This window comes from Oratosquilla oratoria, chromosome 43, assembly GCF_046742065.1.
Source record: "Oratosquilla oratoria isolate Oo_2021 chromosome 43, ASM4674206v1, whole genome shotgun sequence".
NCBI classification, from domain to species: domain Eukaryota; kingdom Metazoa; phylum Arthropoda; class Malacostraca; order Stomatopoda; family Squillidae; genus Oratosquilla; species Oratosquilla oratoria.
Window position 1 is genome coordinate 22422889 of NC_134819.1, and position 18267 is coordinate 22441155.

At 38.6% G+C, this 18267-nt stretch overlaps 2 protein-coding genes across 4 annotated transcripts in view; both read right to left on the reverse strand.

The window, feature by feature from the left end:
• LOC143021873 (uncharacterized) overlaps window positions 1-18267 on the reverse strand; it is a 59312-nt gene that overhangs the window by 16336 nt on the left and 24709 nt on the right. Inside the window, exon 7 of one of the 3 annotated variants that reach the window (XM_076179662.1) lies at window positions 16836-18040. The exons of the other annotated variants lie outside the window; for them this stretch is intronic. Coding sequence (XP_076035777.1) covers window positions 16838-18040 — 1203 coding nt within the window. The 3' untranslated portion in view covers window positions 16836-16837. Of the gene's footprint in view, window positions 1-16835; window positions 18041-18267 lie in introns of those variants that run through there. 3 annotated transcript variants of the gene reach the window in all.
• On the reverse strand, window positions 1215-16836 carry LOC143021875 (uncharacterized). The gene is made up of 2 exons (XM_076179666.1): window positions 15160-16836; window positions 1215-1471 (listed from the first exon to the last, which is right to left on the reverse strand). Exon 1 carries the CDS (start codon window positions 16656-16658, stop codon window positions 16152-16154), a length of 507 nt encoding a protein of 168 aa, XP_076035781.1. The 5' UTR covers window positions 16659-16836; the 3' UTR covers window positions 1215-1471; window positions 15160-16151.

The window sequence follows — 18267 nt, forward strand, 5'->3', positions numbered from 1 at the left end:
TACTTCAGTAGAAAGCTCACACCCGCTCACAAGAATTATGAGACTATAGAGTTTTTCAGCACTCTTCCCCTTGAGCACTTTTAATTGTATTTGCCTCCCTCAGAGGTAACCCAGATTTACCCCTACCACAGGCTACTCATGCACTTCATTTCTTAAAAAAAAAAAAAAAAAAAAAGCGGCTTAATAGATATCGTCAGAATTCACCCTAAAGGTAGTTCATATCAAGGGAGTAGATAATGCCCTTGCGGAAATGTATCGCGTCCTACAAAAGGATAGGTCTGCACGTGAGAAAGTAAAACTACCACCACATAATCTCTTTGGCTATTCCTTTCACTGTCGGGGACTTACTACAGATGGTGGTGGTCTTGCAAAACGGACACAGGAGACGATCATCACTCTGTTGACAGTCTTCAAAACCTATCTCCACCTAAAGGCACAAGGGACAGCATTTGAGCTCCAAATCGGACGAGGAAGTGTGTTACCACCAACTATTTTCCTTAACTTTTTCAAACAAAAGATGACACCTAGCTACTGGTCTTCCACCCTCTCTACCAAGCCAGTATCACAAACAGATCCACACTAATACAACACAGACAACAGTCCAATACTTCTAGAAAGATCTACGGATGGAGATGATGATCTTTGTTAGCTACTGTGGTACTGCGAGTTTTCAGTCAGTGAAAATAAAGACAACAGTTGTGAACATCAGGTCAAAAACTAATAGTCTGTCTTCTTGAAATTTTGTTCCATAAAAATGTTGCAGTGTAGGTAACAATAATGGTTAAGGCTGGGCACGAGGGTAACTGACATGAGGATCTGTTTGCATTATTAATATTTCATCAGCAATAACCAGTGACTCCATCCTTGTTATCAAAAATCTACATGCTTTAAGAGTCACAATCCTTAATGTGTTAATGTTATTTATCAAATTTAAAAAATAAATTTTGCAAAGTAAATGAAAATATAGTCTTTGTATAAATCTTTATTTGAAAATCAATGGCAGGTTGTCTGTAAAACTATTCAGAGAAATATAGGATATTCCGATGACAACTCTGGTCGTACAAACATAAATCTTTTGAGGTAATCATGCATTCCACTTCTTGTTGATCAACCAGAGAACTAAATATATCAGGTATGACTGACTTAGAACATTCTTTACCACAGATACTTCCACTCACACTGAAGAATTAAGATCTTGTTGAACTGTATTCATTGCACTATCATTTAGTATTTCCACAATTTGTTTTTCAGCAATAATACGCTTTCTTTCACTTAGCTTTCTCAATTTTGCTGCTACAAATTGACCAAAATTGTCATATTGGTCTCTCTCTTGATTAAAACATCTTTTTTTCTTTCTACTACGCAAACGTTTGCCACATTTTCTCTTTTTATGAGAAACACAAAGACTGGGTGTCTTCGAGGATAAAGCAGTATTCATGAGTTCCTCCCAGGTAGTCTGATCTCCATCCACCTGCATGAATAGAATTCATAAAAGGTGTTAATTCATTTTGTGTGTGTGTATGCATGTTGCATAGAGTACTATGTATGGCATTTTGTAATAGCTTACATTTAGTTCCTATCAAGTATTGAGGAAAGGCACAAATCTACTGAAAAATTTCTTATTGTCGTTTTCATAGCTGTGTCAGATCAAATGAGAGTAAAAATAGGCTTATTGTACCTACTTCCTGTAGTGGATTCTACTAAATCTTACTTAAATAATCTATTCAGACGAGCAAATCTAAGTGCCATTAACAATCATATTATGAGGTCCAAATATACTGTAACTGCTCGATGGATGTTGTGACAATGGCCGACTGGTTGAAGAAGCCAATTTCGTATAATCACGGTATTTTTTACAATTTCCCCTGGCAATTCAGATTGTGACACTAAATTCTAAGATCAAGAAACAGGCATGATTATCGTCACGCCAATGACAAGAGAATAAGCTGTGATTCCAACCCCTGTAACCATGCAGATGTGTGTCCTCAAAATCATGGATGTGTCTACAGTTACCAATTTCCCATCAATATGCCCATGTAGGTATGACATGCCGGCTGTTTCAAAATCCGTAATAACACAAAATAACAACACATAAACCATGTAACCACACATCAAACCACAAATATGTCAATCACTCTTATGATGTGTTTGAATGTAAATTAAAGCCAATAGACAATAATAGCATCTGACTATTAGTGTTTTGACACAATAAAGTTATACAAGATGATCTCATACTGCATACCTTTTATATATTTCTGTCAAATATTCTCGAGTGATTGAAGTTATATTTACTTCCGAATGTAATTTATTTGTTTAGATTCTATATTGCTTTTGAAAATGAATATACACTAATAAAAGAACTGTTGTTGATATCGATCTAAATTGGACTGGAAACTGGAAATCCCTCAAGGGGACACAACCCCTCTGGCCTGTGATTAACTGAGTGGTGACGTCATGGCAACGGAGACAACTGATTGGCTGAAGGCGCCTGCGAGCAAAGCGAGATTGCCTGAAGGGCCGAGCCTCCCTGTAGCAGGGTCAGGCACAGCCCGTTGCTTGATGTTATAAAAATTCTAAACTAATAAATACATGAGACTCGGCAGTCATCTTGAGATGGCAAAGTTTCACATCTTTATGCTCTTATGTGACATTTTTCAAAATTAATTTAATGACTATATATCTTAGTAGTGTATATAAATAGAGTTCTCATATGTTCTATGTTATTTTACGCATTTCTGGTGTGCTTTGAATTATTTGGTATCCACAAAATTATGTGTGAAATAACCTTGTTTCAGAACTAAACAGACAGGCCCTAGAGCACTGCATATATCCTCAAAATTATTAAACATATGTGCAATACATTTATTAATGCATTGAAATAAGAACTGCATACATACTGTACACATCCAATCACTGTAGATTACACCACCAGTGCACATTATACATACAAATATATGTTATACAAGTTTTAGAGCCAATATATATATCGTAATGTGGAATGCAAAGGGTAAATTCCCTAGCAATAAATATTGCTAGGATACTCAATGTTAATTCACTATGAATATATTTAGATAATGCTACAATTATAAGTTGCTTGGTCAAAGCATTAGTGAATAGTAAGTCATGACTCAATAGTGGGATAACTGCACTTTTTAATGGGGTAAATGCGCACTTACTGGTTTCGTCACTTATCGCCTATAAATTACTATATAAATTAATTGGTTCAAGCCTTACAGCCTACATTTTAAATATCTAGAGCATAATAAAACAGAAACAATAGAATTCATATTATAATATCTATCAATGCAATCTGTTATTTTTTTTATCTATTCTTTTTTTTAGCAGATGGTGTGGTACTACATCAGAAAAACTGACCCACAGCAGGTATGCCGTTACTCTCCCGAGGACCTGTTGGAGGCTGTCCAGTGTGTAAAAGCAGGAGAATCCTGCAAGACAGTTTCACGACTTCAGTACATCCCGCACAGGTCCCTGTGTGATCATGTCTCAGGAGCACAGTGGACATCAGAAGTAGGACACAAACTAGCCATGCTACCGAGCTCTTCATTGGCAAATCATTGGACAACATCTAGCCACCTTCAGTGATTACGGTTATACTTTCGACCACATGGAGTTAAGGGTGTTTGTGAAAAGCTTTTTAGATAAGGCAGGCATAAATTATCCATATTTCAAGAATGCCTGGTCTAGAATGGAGCCAATCTTTTGTAAACAGACATAGTGATCATCTTTCCACAAGGATGTGTCAAAATACATAAGAAGAGCTGAAGTGTCATTGGAAACAGTGACCAGGTTTTTTAACAACTTAGCTACTACATTGAAAGGTATTCCACCTTAAAATATTGTGAACTATGATGAAACAAACTTGACTGATGTTCCAAAGGCGAGGCAAATGATCTTTAGAAAGGGGGTTAAGTACACAGAGAGCATTATGAACACATCCAAGTCAGGTGTTTATCTCACGTTCACTTGTGCAGCAAATGGACATTTCCTTCCTCCATATGTTGTTTATGAAGCAGAACGTTTGATGGTTACTGTTCTCACTCAAGACTGTAAAGTATGGAGGATAAGGGAGAATATGTCATCAGTGGATTCAGAAGAACTGGCATCTACCCACTTAACTGGCAAAAAGTAATAAATAAACTGACAACGGCAAATGTCTCTCCTCCGTCTGTGCACAATTTAACCCTTTGCTTGTAGAAAAGCTTGTGAAATTGAAGGAGGCATTCTGCAGCAGTTCTGGGCCTGCACAGCATGGTAAGGCCATCCATGTATTGTCTGGCATGGGTGTTTCCTTCAGAGAAATTGACGCAGATCCCTCTAGCCAGCAAACCAAGAAAACTGGTGCCAAAAGGAAGCTCAAAGTAATGGCACTTGAATCCGACTCCGACAGTATCCCAGAGGGTAATTTTTCATCAAGAGATGTTGACATCCAGAGACTCCTCTAGAATATCATGAGGAAAGTTCAGATAAGGAATCAGAAGTAGCGTTAAGAGAAGAGAATGGTGAAGAGGAGGAGCAGGGAAGAGTTAAGATGAGCAATACCGAGATAATACAGGAGGGGATGTTTGGTGTTCAAGTGGATCAAAGGCTTTAACAAGGGTGATGCAGACATGGTCATCAAATCAAAACAACAGGGCTGGACTCGCAGTAATGGATATAAACTGGGCAAATTTAGATTTAGAAAGGAAATAGGCAAGAATTGGTTTACTAATAGGGTTGTCGACAAATGGAATAAACTTGGTAACCATGTAGTAAGCGCTGAAACTATCAGTTGTTTTAAGAAACGATTAGACAACTTTATGGATGGGGATGGGTGGTCATGGATACGGAGCTGCGTAGTGTAGGCCTTATGGTCTCTTGCAGTCTACTTCATTCTTATGTTCTTATGTATTGTTAAACTTACTGGCAATAAAGGTCATTCGGACTATTAATTCATTGGAAAAGTGCTAGGGAAGGAAGAAAGTGGAGAGGTATCAATGAAGTATCTCAGGCATGATTACAATGTGTCAGGTGGTGAATTTTCTTACTTTAAAGAGCCACAAAATGAGGACATTTGCCCTACTGATGTAACTGCTATTGTAAAATGTTTGCCTAAGCCTGTAATCATTAAAGACAAATTATGCTTTAAGGCTAAAGATAGAGTGACATGATCATGTGTTAATGAGGGAAAAGGGCACTTATAAATAGTTCATGGATTTCATAATTTTTGTTTGTTTTGTGGTTTCCTACTTCTGTATGCCCAATGAGGTGGTGCATAATATTCATATGGTACAAATGCATCTAAATGGTGCAAAGATTGACCAATTAACCTTATTTGCAGAGCTGGGCTCGTTCCTTGGTGTATTCTGCTTTAATTTGGCTGCACTTAGCGCTTCCAAACTATTAGAGCTTCCGAGACAGGTTCATACTGAAATAAAAATCTCGTAGACCACATACCATACCAAAGAAAAATTTCGTAAGCCACATAGTATACCAGCACCTATATTGCTTTAATAGTTTGGGAGTGCTAACTGCAGACAGACTAAAGCGGAACATACCAAGGAACATGCCCAGCTCTACTTATTTGTGCTTCAATGTGAAGAAGAAGAAGAATAATCTTGTTGAGCATTTGCCCCAAAGTGTAGGGTAAAAACGCACCCATCTACTTGTGTCACTACCTACCACGTGCACATCAACAGAACAAAATCAGTACATGGTAAAGGCTGACCTGTTAATATACAATAAAAACATCTCACTTTTTTCAATTTCCTCTAAAATGGTGAGCAATTGCCCCACCTATGTGTGTGTGTATATATATATATATATATATATATATATATATATATATATATATATATATATATATACAGGGTATTTCAAAAGTACACATCACATTATATTTTATATTTTAATAACTATTGAGGATATTAAAACTAAATTTATATATCCTGAAAGCTTATAATTTAAACTTTTTGTACAAGAGATATGAATACAAAAGTGCAAGATTGAATGCTCTTACAATGGCCTCCTAAGTCTCCAGATCTCACTCCACGAGACTTCTTCCTCTAGGGGGTATTTGAAAGGATTGGTGTATGTACCTCCCCTTCCCAGAGACTTGGATGACCTGAAGACTTCAATAACAGAAGCCTTGGCAACCATAGACAATACTATGCTAGGTCATGTTTGGCAAGAAATGGATTATTGTTTGGATGTGTGCCGTGTAACCCAAGGCACACACATTGAACATAAAAAAAAAAAAAAAAAAAAAAAAAAAAAAAAAAAAAAAAAAAAAAAAAAAAAAAAAAAAAAAAAAAAAAAAAATCTTGTACTTTTGTATTCATATTTGTTGTACAGAAACTTGAAATCATAAGCTTTCTGGATATATAAATGGAGTTTTGATAACCTCAATAGTTAAGATAAAAATGTATTGTGACATTTTTGGAACACCCTGTATATGTGTGTATTTATATATATATATATATATATATATATATATATATATATATATACATATATACATTATGCATGTTTACTAGAAGTGAAAAAGGCAATTTCTTGTGAGGATGCAATCAACTGTATGAGGACATATGATTTACAATCTGATTATCTATTCAATGTTAAATAACAATTTCCTTCTTTGAGATGTATGAATTAATACACAATAAATTCTATATAGGTAGATATAAAGCATTCACACATACCATTTACACAAACTTAAAAATGAATGCATTGGCAACAACTTTGATTTCCATGTCGGTACATGGAACTCTCTTGAATCATCAGGCTGGTACTGTTAACCCATTCAACTCATGTCAGCCGCTTGTGGTGTAGATACAAAAAACCGGATATGGTAGGCCTCGCGCCGGCCCGTACATCCGAATATCATCTGATGCAGCTTGACCGCGCGAGGACTGACATCATATTTTTCTGGTGTTTGATAAAATATTTTGGTGTTGTATGTTTTTTTGTTTTATTTGACCAAATGACAAGACATCTTGTGATTGGAGTTTAAAGGGTTAAGGAGTTATCACACTGGGCTATTTTTCCTCCAAGCTCCGATTAATCGATGATACTGTCCACCATCAGAACTTTTTCCACCATAAAATCACTGGCAAACTATCTTTTTTTCTCTACAAAAATATATAAAATGTAATTTGATATGCTAGAGGAAAATCATTTTCCTCCGGCATGCCGAATTCTTTCCTGAGAGCTGCAGGCTGTAAATCTGCTCCAATAGTCCAGTTTGATAACACCTACAGTGAAAATTTTAATTTGGTCTCTCCTCATGACATATATCCTGAGCTGGGTACGCTTCTCGGTGCGTTCTACTTTAATCTGGCTGTGTTAGTGCTCCCAAACTATTAAAGCTTAAGAGATAGGTTCATACTGAAAAAAAAGTCTGGAATGCCACATACTATACCAAAGAAAAATTTTGTAGGCCATATCCAAAAGGTAGGCCACATACTATACTGGCACCTATATTGCTTTAATTGTTTGGGAGTGCTAACCGTGGCCAAACTAAAGTGGAATGCACCCGGCTCTACATATATTGTTGGTACATTCAAAATTGTAAGTGTCGTTGGTAAAAAATTATAAAGTTTTGAGTACTACAGAATTACGCAATAATGCCAATACTGGAAACTCAATGTTAGATATTTTTTTTTTCAGCAAAAAAGGTTGGGTAGTGGTCTTTGCTTCCTTCTAACTTTCCTTTCAAAATATTTTCTCATCTAAACCCCAAGCACACAATCCATTATAAAATCTGTCGAGTCCTTTGTTCCTACTCTCGCTAAAGCTCTCCTCACACATTGTATTAATGTTTATCTAATATTTTTGTCAGTTTGTACACCAAAGTATCAGATATGACTAAGGACAATTTGGAACTTATGAGTTCACTTTTGGCATAATTAAGCAGAACAATCCTTTGCTTACACCTAAACAACTGCAATTTTGCTAAGCACGTGTTAGATTTGCACCTTGGGGATTACTTCGCCTGTGTGCATGCAAAGATTATTAGATACATAAAGTAAAATAATAAAATACGTATAATGTATAAAAATACTGTGCTTATTATGTAGTTTACATAAAATATATTGAAAACCAAATAAATCAATGAAGTACACATATTAAAAACAAGAAATATACACTACTTAAAGTCGGGTTTTCAATTAGCTTTCATACGAGTTGTCAGGCACTAATTATTCTCGTTATTTCTATAAATTTACTGAAACATAGTACTTGCTTCCATAATTGATGCATTTACCTATTTTACAACTTTTCAAAATATCATGTTGCTCTAATACAGATATGATAGTTACGATTTTATATACCTCGATTTTAGCAAAGCATTCGACAAGACACCCCACCAGACTACTAAATAAAATCAAGGAGGAAAAGGGTTTGAATGGATTAGTGACAGAAAACGGTGTGTCACCATTAACACTGTAAAATCCATATCCACAAGTATTACTAGTGGAGTTCCCCTGGGCTTTGTTTTGGGTCCCTTATTGTTCATTATCTATGACTTGGACAATGGGATTAATAGTGATATAAGTAAGTTTAATGATGACATTAAAATATGCTATATTAGGTTGGGGGAAGATACTGGGATACTGCAGGTTAGAGAAATGGCAAATGGATTTCAATATCTCAAAGTGCTGTGTATTAAATGTAGGATTACACAACCCAGCTAACAGGTATATCTTAGATAATGCCATTTTAAAGAAAATGTGAAAAGGAGTTGAGTGATAGTCTGGGAATAGGGGTTAATAGAGTATTAGGATTTATTACTATATCGGTTACAAAAGTGCAGAGGATTTACCTCTTCAATGAGAGTCAAATTCTCGTGCGCAGCATCGTATGCTTAATATATGATGTATCACACTACTCGAGTTATAAAATATAAAGTCACTACTGTATTACTCTTTTTCTTTCACTCTGAGTAATAATGAACACAGAAAGTGAATTGGTTTAGCATGTGCATCATTTATATCCCATGACTTCTTTCTTTCAAATGTTTCCTCTAATGATAACTGCCTTTCTAACTGAGCTGTCTTCCTTTCTTTGGCTACAGCAGATCTAGGAATTACAGCTTCCCCCCATTATATGATTGGGTTACATTCCTGAGAACCAGATCGAATAACAAATGATTGGATAGCAATGATTGGTGTCGAATGCTGCCAAGCCCTCGTTCCATGACACTGGGGGATCAACTTCTTACTCCTCACTCTCCTCTTCATCATTTCCCTGGCCTCGTCCTCTGACTACAGCAATTAGACCGTCAGTATCCAACGTGCGAGTGATAGGAACATCATAGTCGACCTTAGCCCACTCCTCAAATTCATTGGCCTCCACATTAATCTTGCCACTTGACTCGATCTATCTCCCCCCCCCCCAGATTCTGAGCTACCACAAACCCTTCAAACTCTCCCTCTGTTTTAAAATGGTTGTTGTCTTGGATTATTGTTGGCCATAACTTGCACCAGGCATGATTCAGGCCCTTACTCGTTACATTTTTCCATGCATCTGATGCAAAATACAAGGCATCCTTGACAGTGAATTCCTTCTGCACAGCCATAATATCACAGTCAGCGTTTAGGACTACTGTAGCCTCATGAAGTCTTTTCTGTAATTCATTTTGAAATTTTGGATTACCCCCCAACCCATGAGCTGGATCATACTGGTAACATTAGGGGATTGATGAATTGTAAAGATGTTCCCACTGACGAGTTCTTCTGCTGGGGGATGGGCTCTGCAATTATCAAGGAACAACACCATTTTTGTATTTCAGGTGGGCCTAATCTTTTTAGGTTCTCCTTGACAGCAGGAACAAAAGTGCAGAAAAACTACTCTTTGAAAATATCACTGGTCATAACCACTCATACTTTCAGCAAAAGCAGGGTGAAAGATAAGGTGATTTGCTCCAGTAATCTTTCTCTTTTGTATGCATGTTGTAACCAGAATGCAGCAGCAAACCTATGAAATTATACATTTCTTCATTTGTTACTTGGAAATCTGGCCTTTTCCTTTCTCTGTTTGTGTATCTATTATTTTCACAAACAAGATGCAGGAACATGTTATGAAATACTTTCACAAAAATCATCCACTAAGAAACTCACACAAGATCAGAGGAGTTCTTTAAAAGCAACTGTTTAACACACCTATGCTTGGCTTGCTATAAATTAGCTTGAGGACAAATGTGATTTTTTTTTTTATTTGCCGTAGGTACACTGATTTTCTGCTTCTTCCTAGATGTTTGAATGATGTCTTTATCAGATTCCTCATCTATAACATCAACTTCATCTGTAGTGGTACCCCCCAAGGTAGGCGTAGCTCCTCTTGGGGATCGGTGCCACCTGCATAGAGCACTCACAAACATTGCAAACTACAGCTATTCACACAACACTATACCCGACATCTGGAAGCATGGTAAAATAATCACCATTCCAAAACCGAACAAAGACCCAACAATCCCAACATTGCACCGCCCAATCACACTTCTCTGCACCCCCTCTAAAGTCATTGAACGCCTAATACTTAAACTTGTCACACCACATATTCCCCTTGCTGACTCACAACACGGTTTTAGGCCACTACACTCCACAAACACTCTTCTGACAAACCTCACACAAAGAATTTTAGATGGCATCAATTCAGATAGGCCCCACCAAAGAACACTTCTTATAACATTAGACATTAGTAAAGCTTTTGATGCTATCCCCTGCCACAACCTAACAAATAAAATATATAACACAGACATGCACAATAACACCAAAAGATGGCTGGCCAATTATCTGGCAGGTAGGAATGCTTACGTGTCATATAATGGCCAATCATCGCACATCAGAAACATTAAGAACGGAGTACCACAGGACTCAGTTCTATCCCCCACACTATTTAATCTATACATGCATGACTTACCCACGCCAGACACCTCAGAAATACAAATCTCTTCCTATGCAGACGACATAACAATCACATGCACACATCGTAACACAGACAAAGCTGCAGAAATAATCCAGCCATACCTTGACACACTCAACACATGGTTCATCACAAACAGACTCAAAATAGCTCCAACCAAATCTACAGCAACACTTCTCACCAACTGGACAAAAGAACTCAAATACATACCTCATCTCTACATCAACAACACTCTAATACCACACACAAACACACCGAAAATTCTTGGTGTAACATATGATACATCCATGTCTTTCAAACAACACATCACAAACATAAAAAACAAATGCACACCCAGACTTAACGCACTTAAGTCAATCACTGGAACAACATTTGGACAAAACAAAGAAACTAATATAACAATATACAAACAATGCATACGCTCAGTGTTGAATTATGCAAGTCCTGCATGGGCTCCTAATCTCAGTGAGACACACCACAACACCCTTCAAATCATACAAAACAAAGCCCTAAAAACAATTACAGGCTGCACAAATACAACACCTACAGACCATTTACACCATGAAACAAAAGTCCTCAAAGTCAAGGACCACCTCGACGTGAGAGGCACACAAACACTTGCTGCAGCCACCACAAACACATTACACCCGCTACACTACATAGCAGAACACCCACACACACCAAGAAACATTAAAACAACACCCAAAGACCTTTATCACGCACAGATACTCTCTTCTCTTCCTCCACAACCACCAAATACCAGCCTCCGGAAACATATTAATAATCATATCACTCACCGCTCCATTAACACACTGAAAGACAACACACTGCTGCATGCCAGACCCCCTGATATCCACCCTTCTGAATCCTCTCTCCCACGAAAGGACAGAGTCCACTTGGCCAGACTGCGGTGCGGTCACCACCCAGCACTTCTAAGCTACCAGAAGAGGCTGGATGACCGCGTTGTGAACAGCTGCCCAGGATGTAACACTTCACCCCATACCATACAACACATAATGGAAGACTGCATTATACACAATCATGCACGCAAACAACACAACATACGCTCTATAAAGGATTTGTGGGAAAACCCAGTTTCAGCTGTGGCATTCCTTGGGGAGACGGGACTGCTCGGACAGACAGTCTAGGGAACGACAACAACAACAACTTTATCTGTAACTTTTTGTGGAATTGTCCCATCATCTACAAGCTTATCATCATCAAACTGTTCTACATCACTGCTTTCACCTTAAACTGGTGGACTACTAATCACAATATCAGCATATCCTGCTTTGTCCTGAACAATATCAATTGCATCCCTTAGAAATCTTTAGGAATTAATTCTGAGTCCATAAAACCTTCAAATATCCATCATTCTCTCAGAAGAGGAAGAAAAAGAAGATAAAACACAGAGCAGCTATAATCATGATATTGTTATTTCTGTTTCTTAAAATGTTATTCAGAAAACATGAAATGATAATGTTTTATAAAATCAAAGGTGGGTGGGGCATTTCATGTGAAATGCCTAATGACTATATATGTAGTTATTCAGTTTCATAATCACCTCATGAAAATGAGATCAAAGCCATGATGCAGATGAGTATTAAATGTACTTCTTGTCACATCCAAGAAGTGACTAACAGAATAATGCCTGTTGCAATGCACCCACACTGACATTTTGCAGGCTAAAACATGAAACGGTAGTTACAAAAAATATTAAAAATATATTTTTCTTTCTCCTGACACATTTATCTTTAAATTATAGGTTAAGGAAAAACTCAGTACTTGGTTAATACCTGTGAAACAATAAAGTAATACAATATTTAGAAATGTAAGCTGTCTAAAGTATAAGACTACATATGTAGTCATTGGGAAAATATGTAAAGGATGTTTGCAAGTGAGAGATGTGGCAATGCAACATGAACCCCACAAATTGGGAGATTGCAGAGGAAGACCATGGTGCATGGAGAACTACATTCTGGGGAGGCATCAAACTCAATGAGGAGAGGTGACAGACTATTTGGCATGAAAGGCATGAGAAACAAGAGGAACACCTGCAGCCTTCTTGCACCTCCAGTGTCAGGTTACTCCTGCAATCTGTGAGGCAAGACGCTGCTCTGCTAAACAGTAATAAACATTACATACACCACTGTCTCTCGAGACAAAAATGCCAACAATAAGAGCACATTAAGTGTAGTACTAATGATGATGATGATGATGGTATGGCATCACAAACTTCCCTTATCAGGAGACTAGGATGGTGCCTCTTACAGAGGATTTTGTAGAGTGGAAATTAACAAACCATGCCCTTGGTTCAATTTTGCCAGTGGCAGGATTCGAACCCCCATTCCCTCCACCTATGCCACAAGTAACGATGTCCTAACTCACTTGGCCAGTGAAGTTCCCTAATGACTGTTGTTGATACCATTTCTGAATTGATGTTGGTGCAAATGGCAGGATCTCTGATGGTGGTGTATTTGCTAATATTAAGTTTTGTAAACAGTTGAAAGAAAATACAGTGCACATCCCTGAACCAGCCTAGATGTCATAATATTATGCCATTTTTTTTAAATGGTAAATGATGGCTTTCCATTAATGGACAACCTAATGAAGCCTTATGCTCAACGAAACTTCACTGAAGCACAAAGCACTTACATGGGGTCTGAAAATCTGTGATCATGGAAAACAGACGAAATTCACAGAATTGGGGTTCTAAAATGGAATAGAGTCCCAGAGATTGAAATGCCCCCATTCCTCGTGTTTTCATTTTTTCTTATGTGTCACCAAGAATCTTTGCTTTGCTAAACTCTAGGTGGCAGCACAAAAATTCCCCTACATATTTTATTTCACTATCATGAGTGCCAATTAGTTTTAGAAATTCAATTAATTCATAAAAGTTGTTTTTTTATGTCAAGGTAACTATTTCATAGCGTGTAAAACTTCTCAGCTGCAACTGTTTGTGTAGTTCATGTTTTATCAGATTTTGGTTTTTATGCCAGCTAAGACACATGTACACATGTAAGCTGATAACCACTGTCATGGACTTGCCAGTGTGGTTTAAAATGAATCATCTACTGACAGGTTGTGATTAAATGAACTACCGAAAACAGATTATTAGCCAGGTTCAAAGTAGTATTGTGACAGAAAAACTTAACATCACATAAATAAGATTTATTAAACTATTAATGTAACAATACAAACATATAAAACAATACAAATAATAAAAGATGCACATGATGATCCCAGAAATTCCCCTTGAATTGCTGGTTGAACTCAAAGACAACGAAAGCTTGTGCTTGGCACAGGAAACCTAGCTGTGGCCTGTGGGAGAGTCCTAGGCGCCCACCGGCCAAGCCATAAAAAAGTAAACATGGAAAACCTTTGGTCTTCTAAGGGTTTGACAGAAAGCAGAAACCCCTGAAAATGGCATGGATCATGAGAACAAGAAAGGAAAGAGATAAAGAAAAGAATTATATATAAGAATTGGGGAATGTGATACGCAACAGCACATATTTTGAACCCTGTGAGTTATTAATCAAAACAATGACACACAAATCCTAACTGATTATAATTTGATTGTTACTTATCATAAGTTGGCTAAAATACCAATTTTAATTCTCTCTTAAGGATTTGAGAACAATGATGTAACAGATTATCTGAAATAGAACTGAAACGGAATTTGCCACCCTGAAGCAGAATCTGCTTTTTTTTTTTAAACGAGTAAATGGAGGCCCTACATTTACAATTAGTGAATGTCAAAAGCACAATGTGTTGTTGAAAATGCATTGGGATAATGCCATCACAATTTAGGGTTCTTCTTTGTGCTATCAACATAAGCTTCAACAATGGTGTTGGCTTGTTTTTACTACATAACTATGTGTAAATGGCATGTATAGGCATATTTAGAAGCTGGGTTTGATATGGAAGATGTGAATAGGCCTACTAGGTAGGGTAATGAAGCAAATTGGATATCTGAGAGAACTGCTCGCACTAACAACTGTACACAATGCAACTTCCTCAGCTAAAGCTATACGAGACAAATTGTCACTATTTCAAAAACACTGGATCTGTACCTTGGCAGGATTCAAGGAATCATGGATATGAGTGAGTTTGCCTAGGTGTACAGTATATGGTAGGTCAGTACTATTAGTTTTGTGTAAAAAGTAAAATATTTTGACATGGGAATGGTTGACAATGTTCAGCTGTTAAAATAAATTTACACAATTACTTAGTACTTACTGAGTCATCCAATGAATCTTCAGGTTTCCCTTTCCCTCATTGTATATGTTTGAGACTCCATCCTGTTGCACTTCCTGATCTTGAAGAAATATGAGGTCACTGTAGTACCACAGGGAAGATCTGTAGATATCGTTGATCCCAGCTCCTGACTTCTCACTGTCTAACACCTCCTTTGTCTCCCTCTGGTAGTTAGTGAAGAAGGCACTGATTTTCTTCCTTTAATTTTTCTACTTATAACATGCCTCTTTCGAATTTCTATTTTTGTATTCATCACTTTTGATCTTCTACAATGCTGGGAAACCTTGGTACAGTTAAAGAACTTCCTGCATAAACTCTTGAGTGTCCCATATTCTTGCCATGGTTGGGGGAGACTGACATTTTTGTCCAATCATAGCCACATGCCATCATTCATGAGTTTGTAAGCACTATGACTGTTGGTTAAATATCAAACCATGTTGAACCATCTTCAATCACTTGCGCAATCCTTCAGTCATACCCACACACTGTGAATTAGCTTGTGCAATCATTACTGCACAATCATGATTGACAGTGTATGGGAGGTTTTACTTGTAATATATGTTTAGCACTGCAAGGAGCACTGGTAATGATTGCAGAATAATAAGATTCTTAATTTTTTCTTGTAAACACAGTGCTCTTGTTCATGTGGATAAGGCAACCAATTGGAGCAAATGACAAGCCTTCCCTTTTGGACTTACGAGCTGCTCCATCAGGTGACTGTTGCTTTCTTGGAGGTCATCATTGAAGACATGCAAGGTAGTCATCATGGTACACACACAAAATATGGTAGTCAATTTGTGATGGAGAACAGTAGTCACACAGAAACATGTGCTAGGAGTGTAAGATGAGTCAACCCGCGAATTACCAAATTTACTACTTATTAATATCTGTGGCCTTACTTATGAGCAGTGAAATCAAGTGTTAAACCTGCAAATATTAAGGGTTGACTGTGTGATAAAATTTATAGAGGGCACTTAAGCAACTTGCTGGTGGTACATTATGAAGCAGTTCCTGTCTGCATTCAAGCAGAGGTGGACCTTGCAGACCTGACAAACCACGTTTGACCTCAGGATGTGCCCCTTCCTGCTACAGTACTTGCAGGTTTGGCGGTTGCTGTAGACAGGGGCATGGAACAGGGTCAGATCAAACCGCACAGAGTTGTCTGGGATGTGGTTGCGGTGTCCTCGTACTGGTGCAGGGACGTCAGCAGTGGTGTTCAAGGCTGGAGATTCTGAATGTTTCTGTGAGCACTTTGATTGAGGCTTCTGACAGCTGGCACCCCTGAAGACCTGGATTCTGAAGTGTTTAAGTGAAAGACTATCTTTCACAGCAAGAGCCTTACAATCCCTTTTGTACATCACCCAGGCATTGGTTAGACTCACATCAATGGTGTACGCAAACATGCGCAAGTACCACCTCTTCGATTTTATTGGGGTCTTGTACAGGTGGACAAGCATATCACTTTTGTCAATGCCCCCCATATTGGCATTGTAGTTCTTGATAATTGCAGGGCAGCTTATTTCCTCCTTCTTCTTTGTTTCATTGGAGAACCGGCTGACAACAGACTTCGGCTCCACCCCCAGGTCATTTGACAGGAGAGTAACCACCTTGTTGTCCTTCCACCTGACCACCAGGATCCCATCGTCACTGGTGGTGTAGTCTAAGGTACCACGAGGGACATTTTTTTTTCCATCTCTTTGACTGTCTTCAGTGGAGGCTTCCAAATTCGGGTCTCCCTGGCTGTCCCTGTATATCTGCAGTCCTTGTCCTTGAGGTAACGCACAATCTCCAGGCTCGTGAAATAATTATCTGCAAATATGGCTGTTGTTGTAGAGCAGGATATGGTGCTGGCCAAGACTGCCACTATCTGGCTTGTCACACCCATGACTTCCTGTTCAGGGGTCAGAGGAATGTCGTGAGCTTGCAGTGTAGTTCTCCCCTGATACAGCATCATGTCATGAATGAAACCATCCTCAGAGGCCCGACAAAATATCTTAAAACCCCATTTGTCTGGCTTGCTCTTGAGGTATTTCCTCAAATTTCCTGCTGTCTTGCCTTTGTAGGCCACCATGACCTCATCCACAGACTGCTTGGGGGTCTGTGGTTCACTCCTGAAGGAAGTGTTGAGGAAACTGAACAGTGGCCGTACTTTGTAGAATCGGTCGATGCTGCCATGGATATGAGAGTTGTCATTGAAGTGCACCAGCCTCTTCATAAGCATGAACCTTTTTGAAGACATGAGGTCAGCAACTTGCGGAATCCTTGTCTCCATAGCCCAGTAGTCGCTGACAGCAGGCAGCTCAACAATCCCCATGTATATGAGGATAGATCTGAAGTTCATCACCTCATCTGATGTGGTCTTGAAGGTGGTGTTGATGTCCTTTTGAGTGGCATACAGGTTGGTTTGATAGGTGATGTGGTCGATGAACTGTGAGCTGAAGTACTTGCTGAAGTACTGGAATGGAGTTTCAATGACGTCAGGGAGTGTGTGTTCGTACTCAGGGAGGGGTGGGTTGTGGATGTCAACCTTTTTCCAGATGGTCGGCCTGGGTTTCTTCTTCTTACACCCATTCTTGGCTTGTGGCTGGTCTGCATCTTCTTCGTCACTGTCACCTTCCTCCTCCACCTCCTTGTCGTCGTCCTCAACGACCTGCATAGTATGCCTCATGCAATTCCTCTTGGAAGAGCTAGGGCTCTCTTCAGAAGGGCCTGGCATGTCCTCATCGTGGGGGGGTGGGATGAAGGTGGGGTCTGCCACATCATCATCGTCCTCCTCTTGGCTCTCGTCGTCACTGATAGCCAGGTTGGTTGGGACCACAGCAACATTTGACGATGCCCTCCTGTAGAACATGCGAGCAGACGGCTGAAAGAAAGAAAGAAAAGAAAAAAGAAAAAAAAATCTATATCAAACTCTGGTAACGTCAGGAGCACCACTGATTAACAATTTCCTACATAGTTAAATTCTGTGTATCTGTACTAATAGCGCCACAGACCCTCACAGATATCGTGTGTGCCCGGATATCGAGCGGGCTTAAAAGAGGTTCGAAACCAGTGTACCCATCCAGCCCAAAAGCTTTCCACATACGGCCA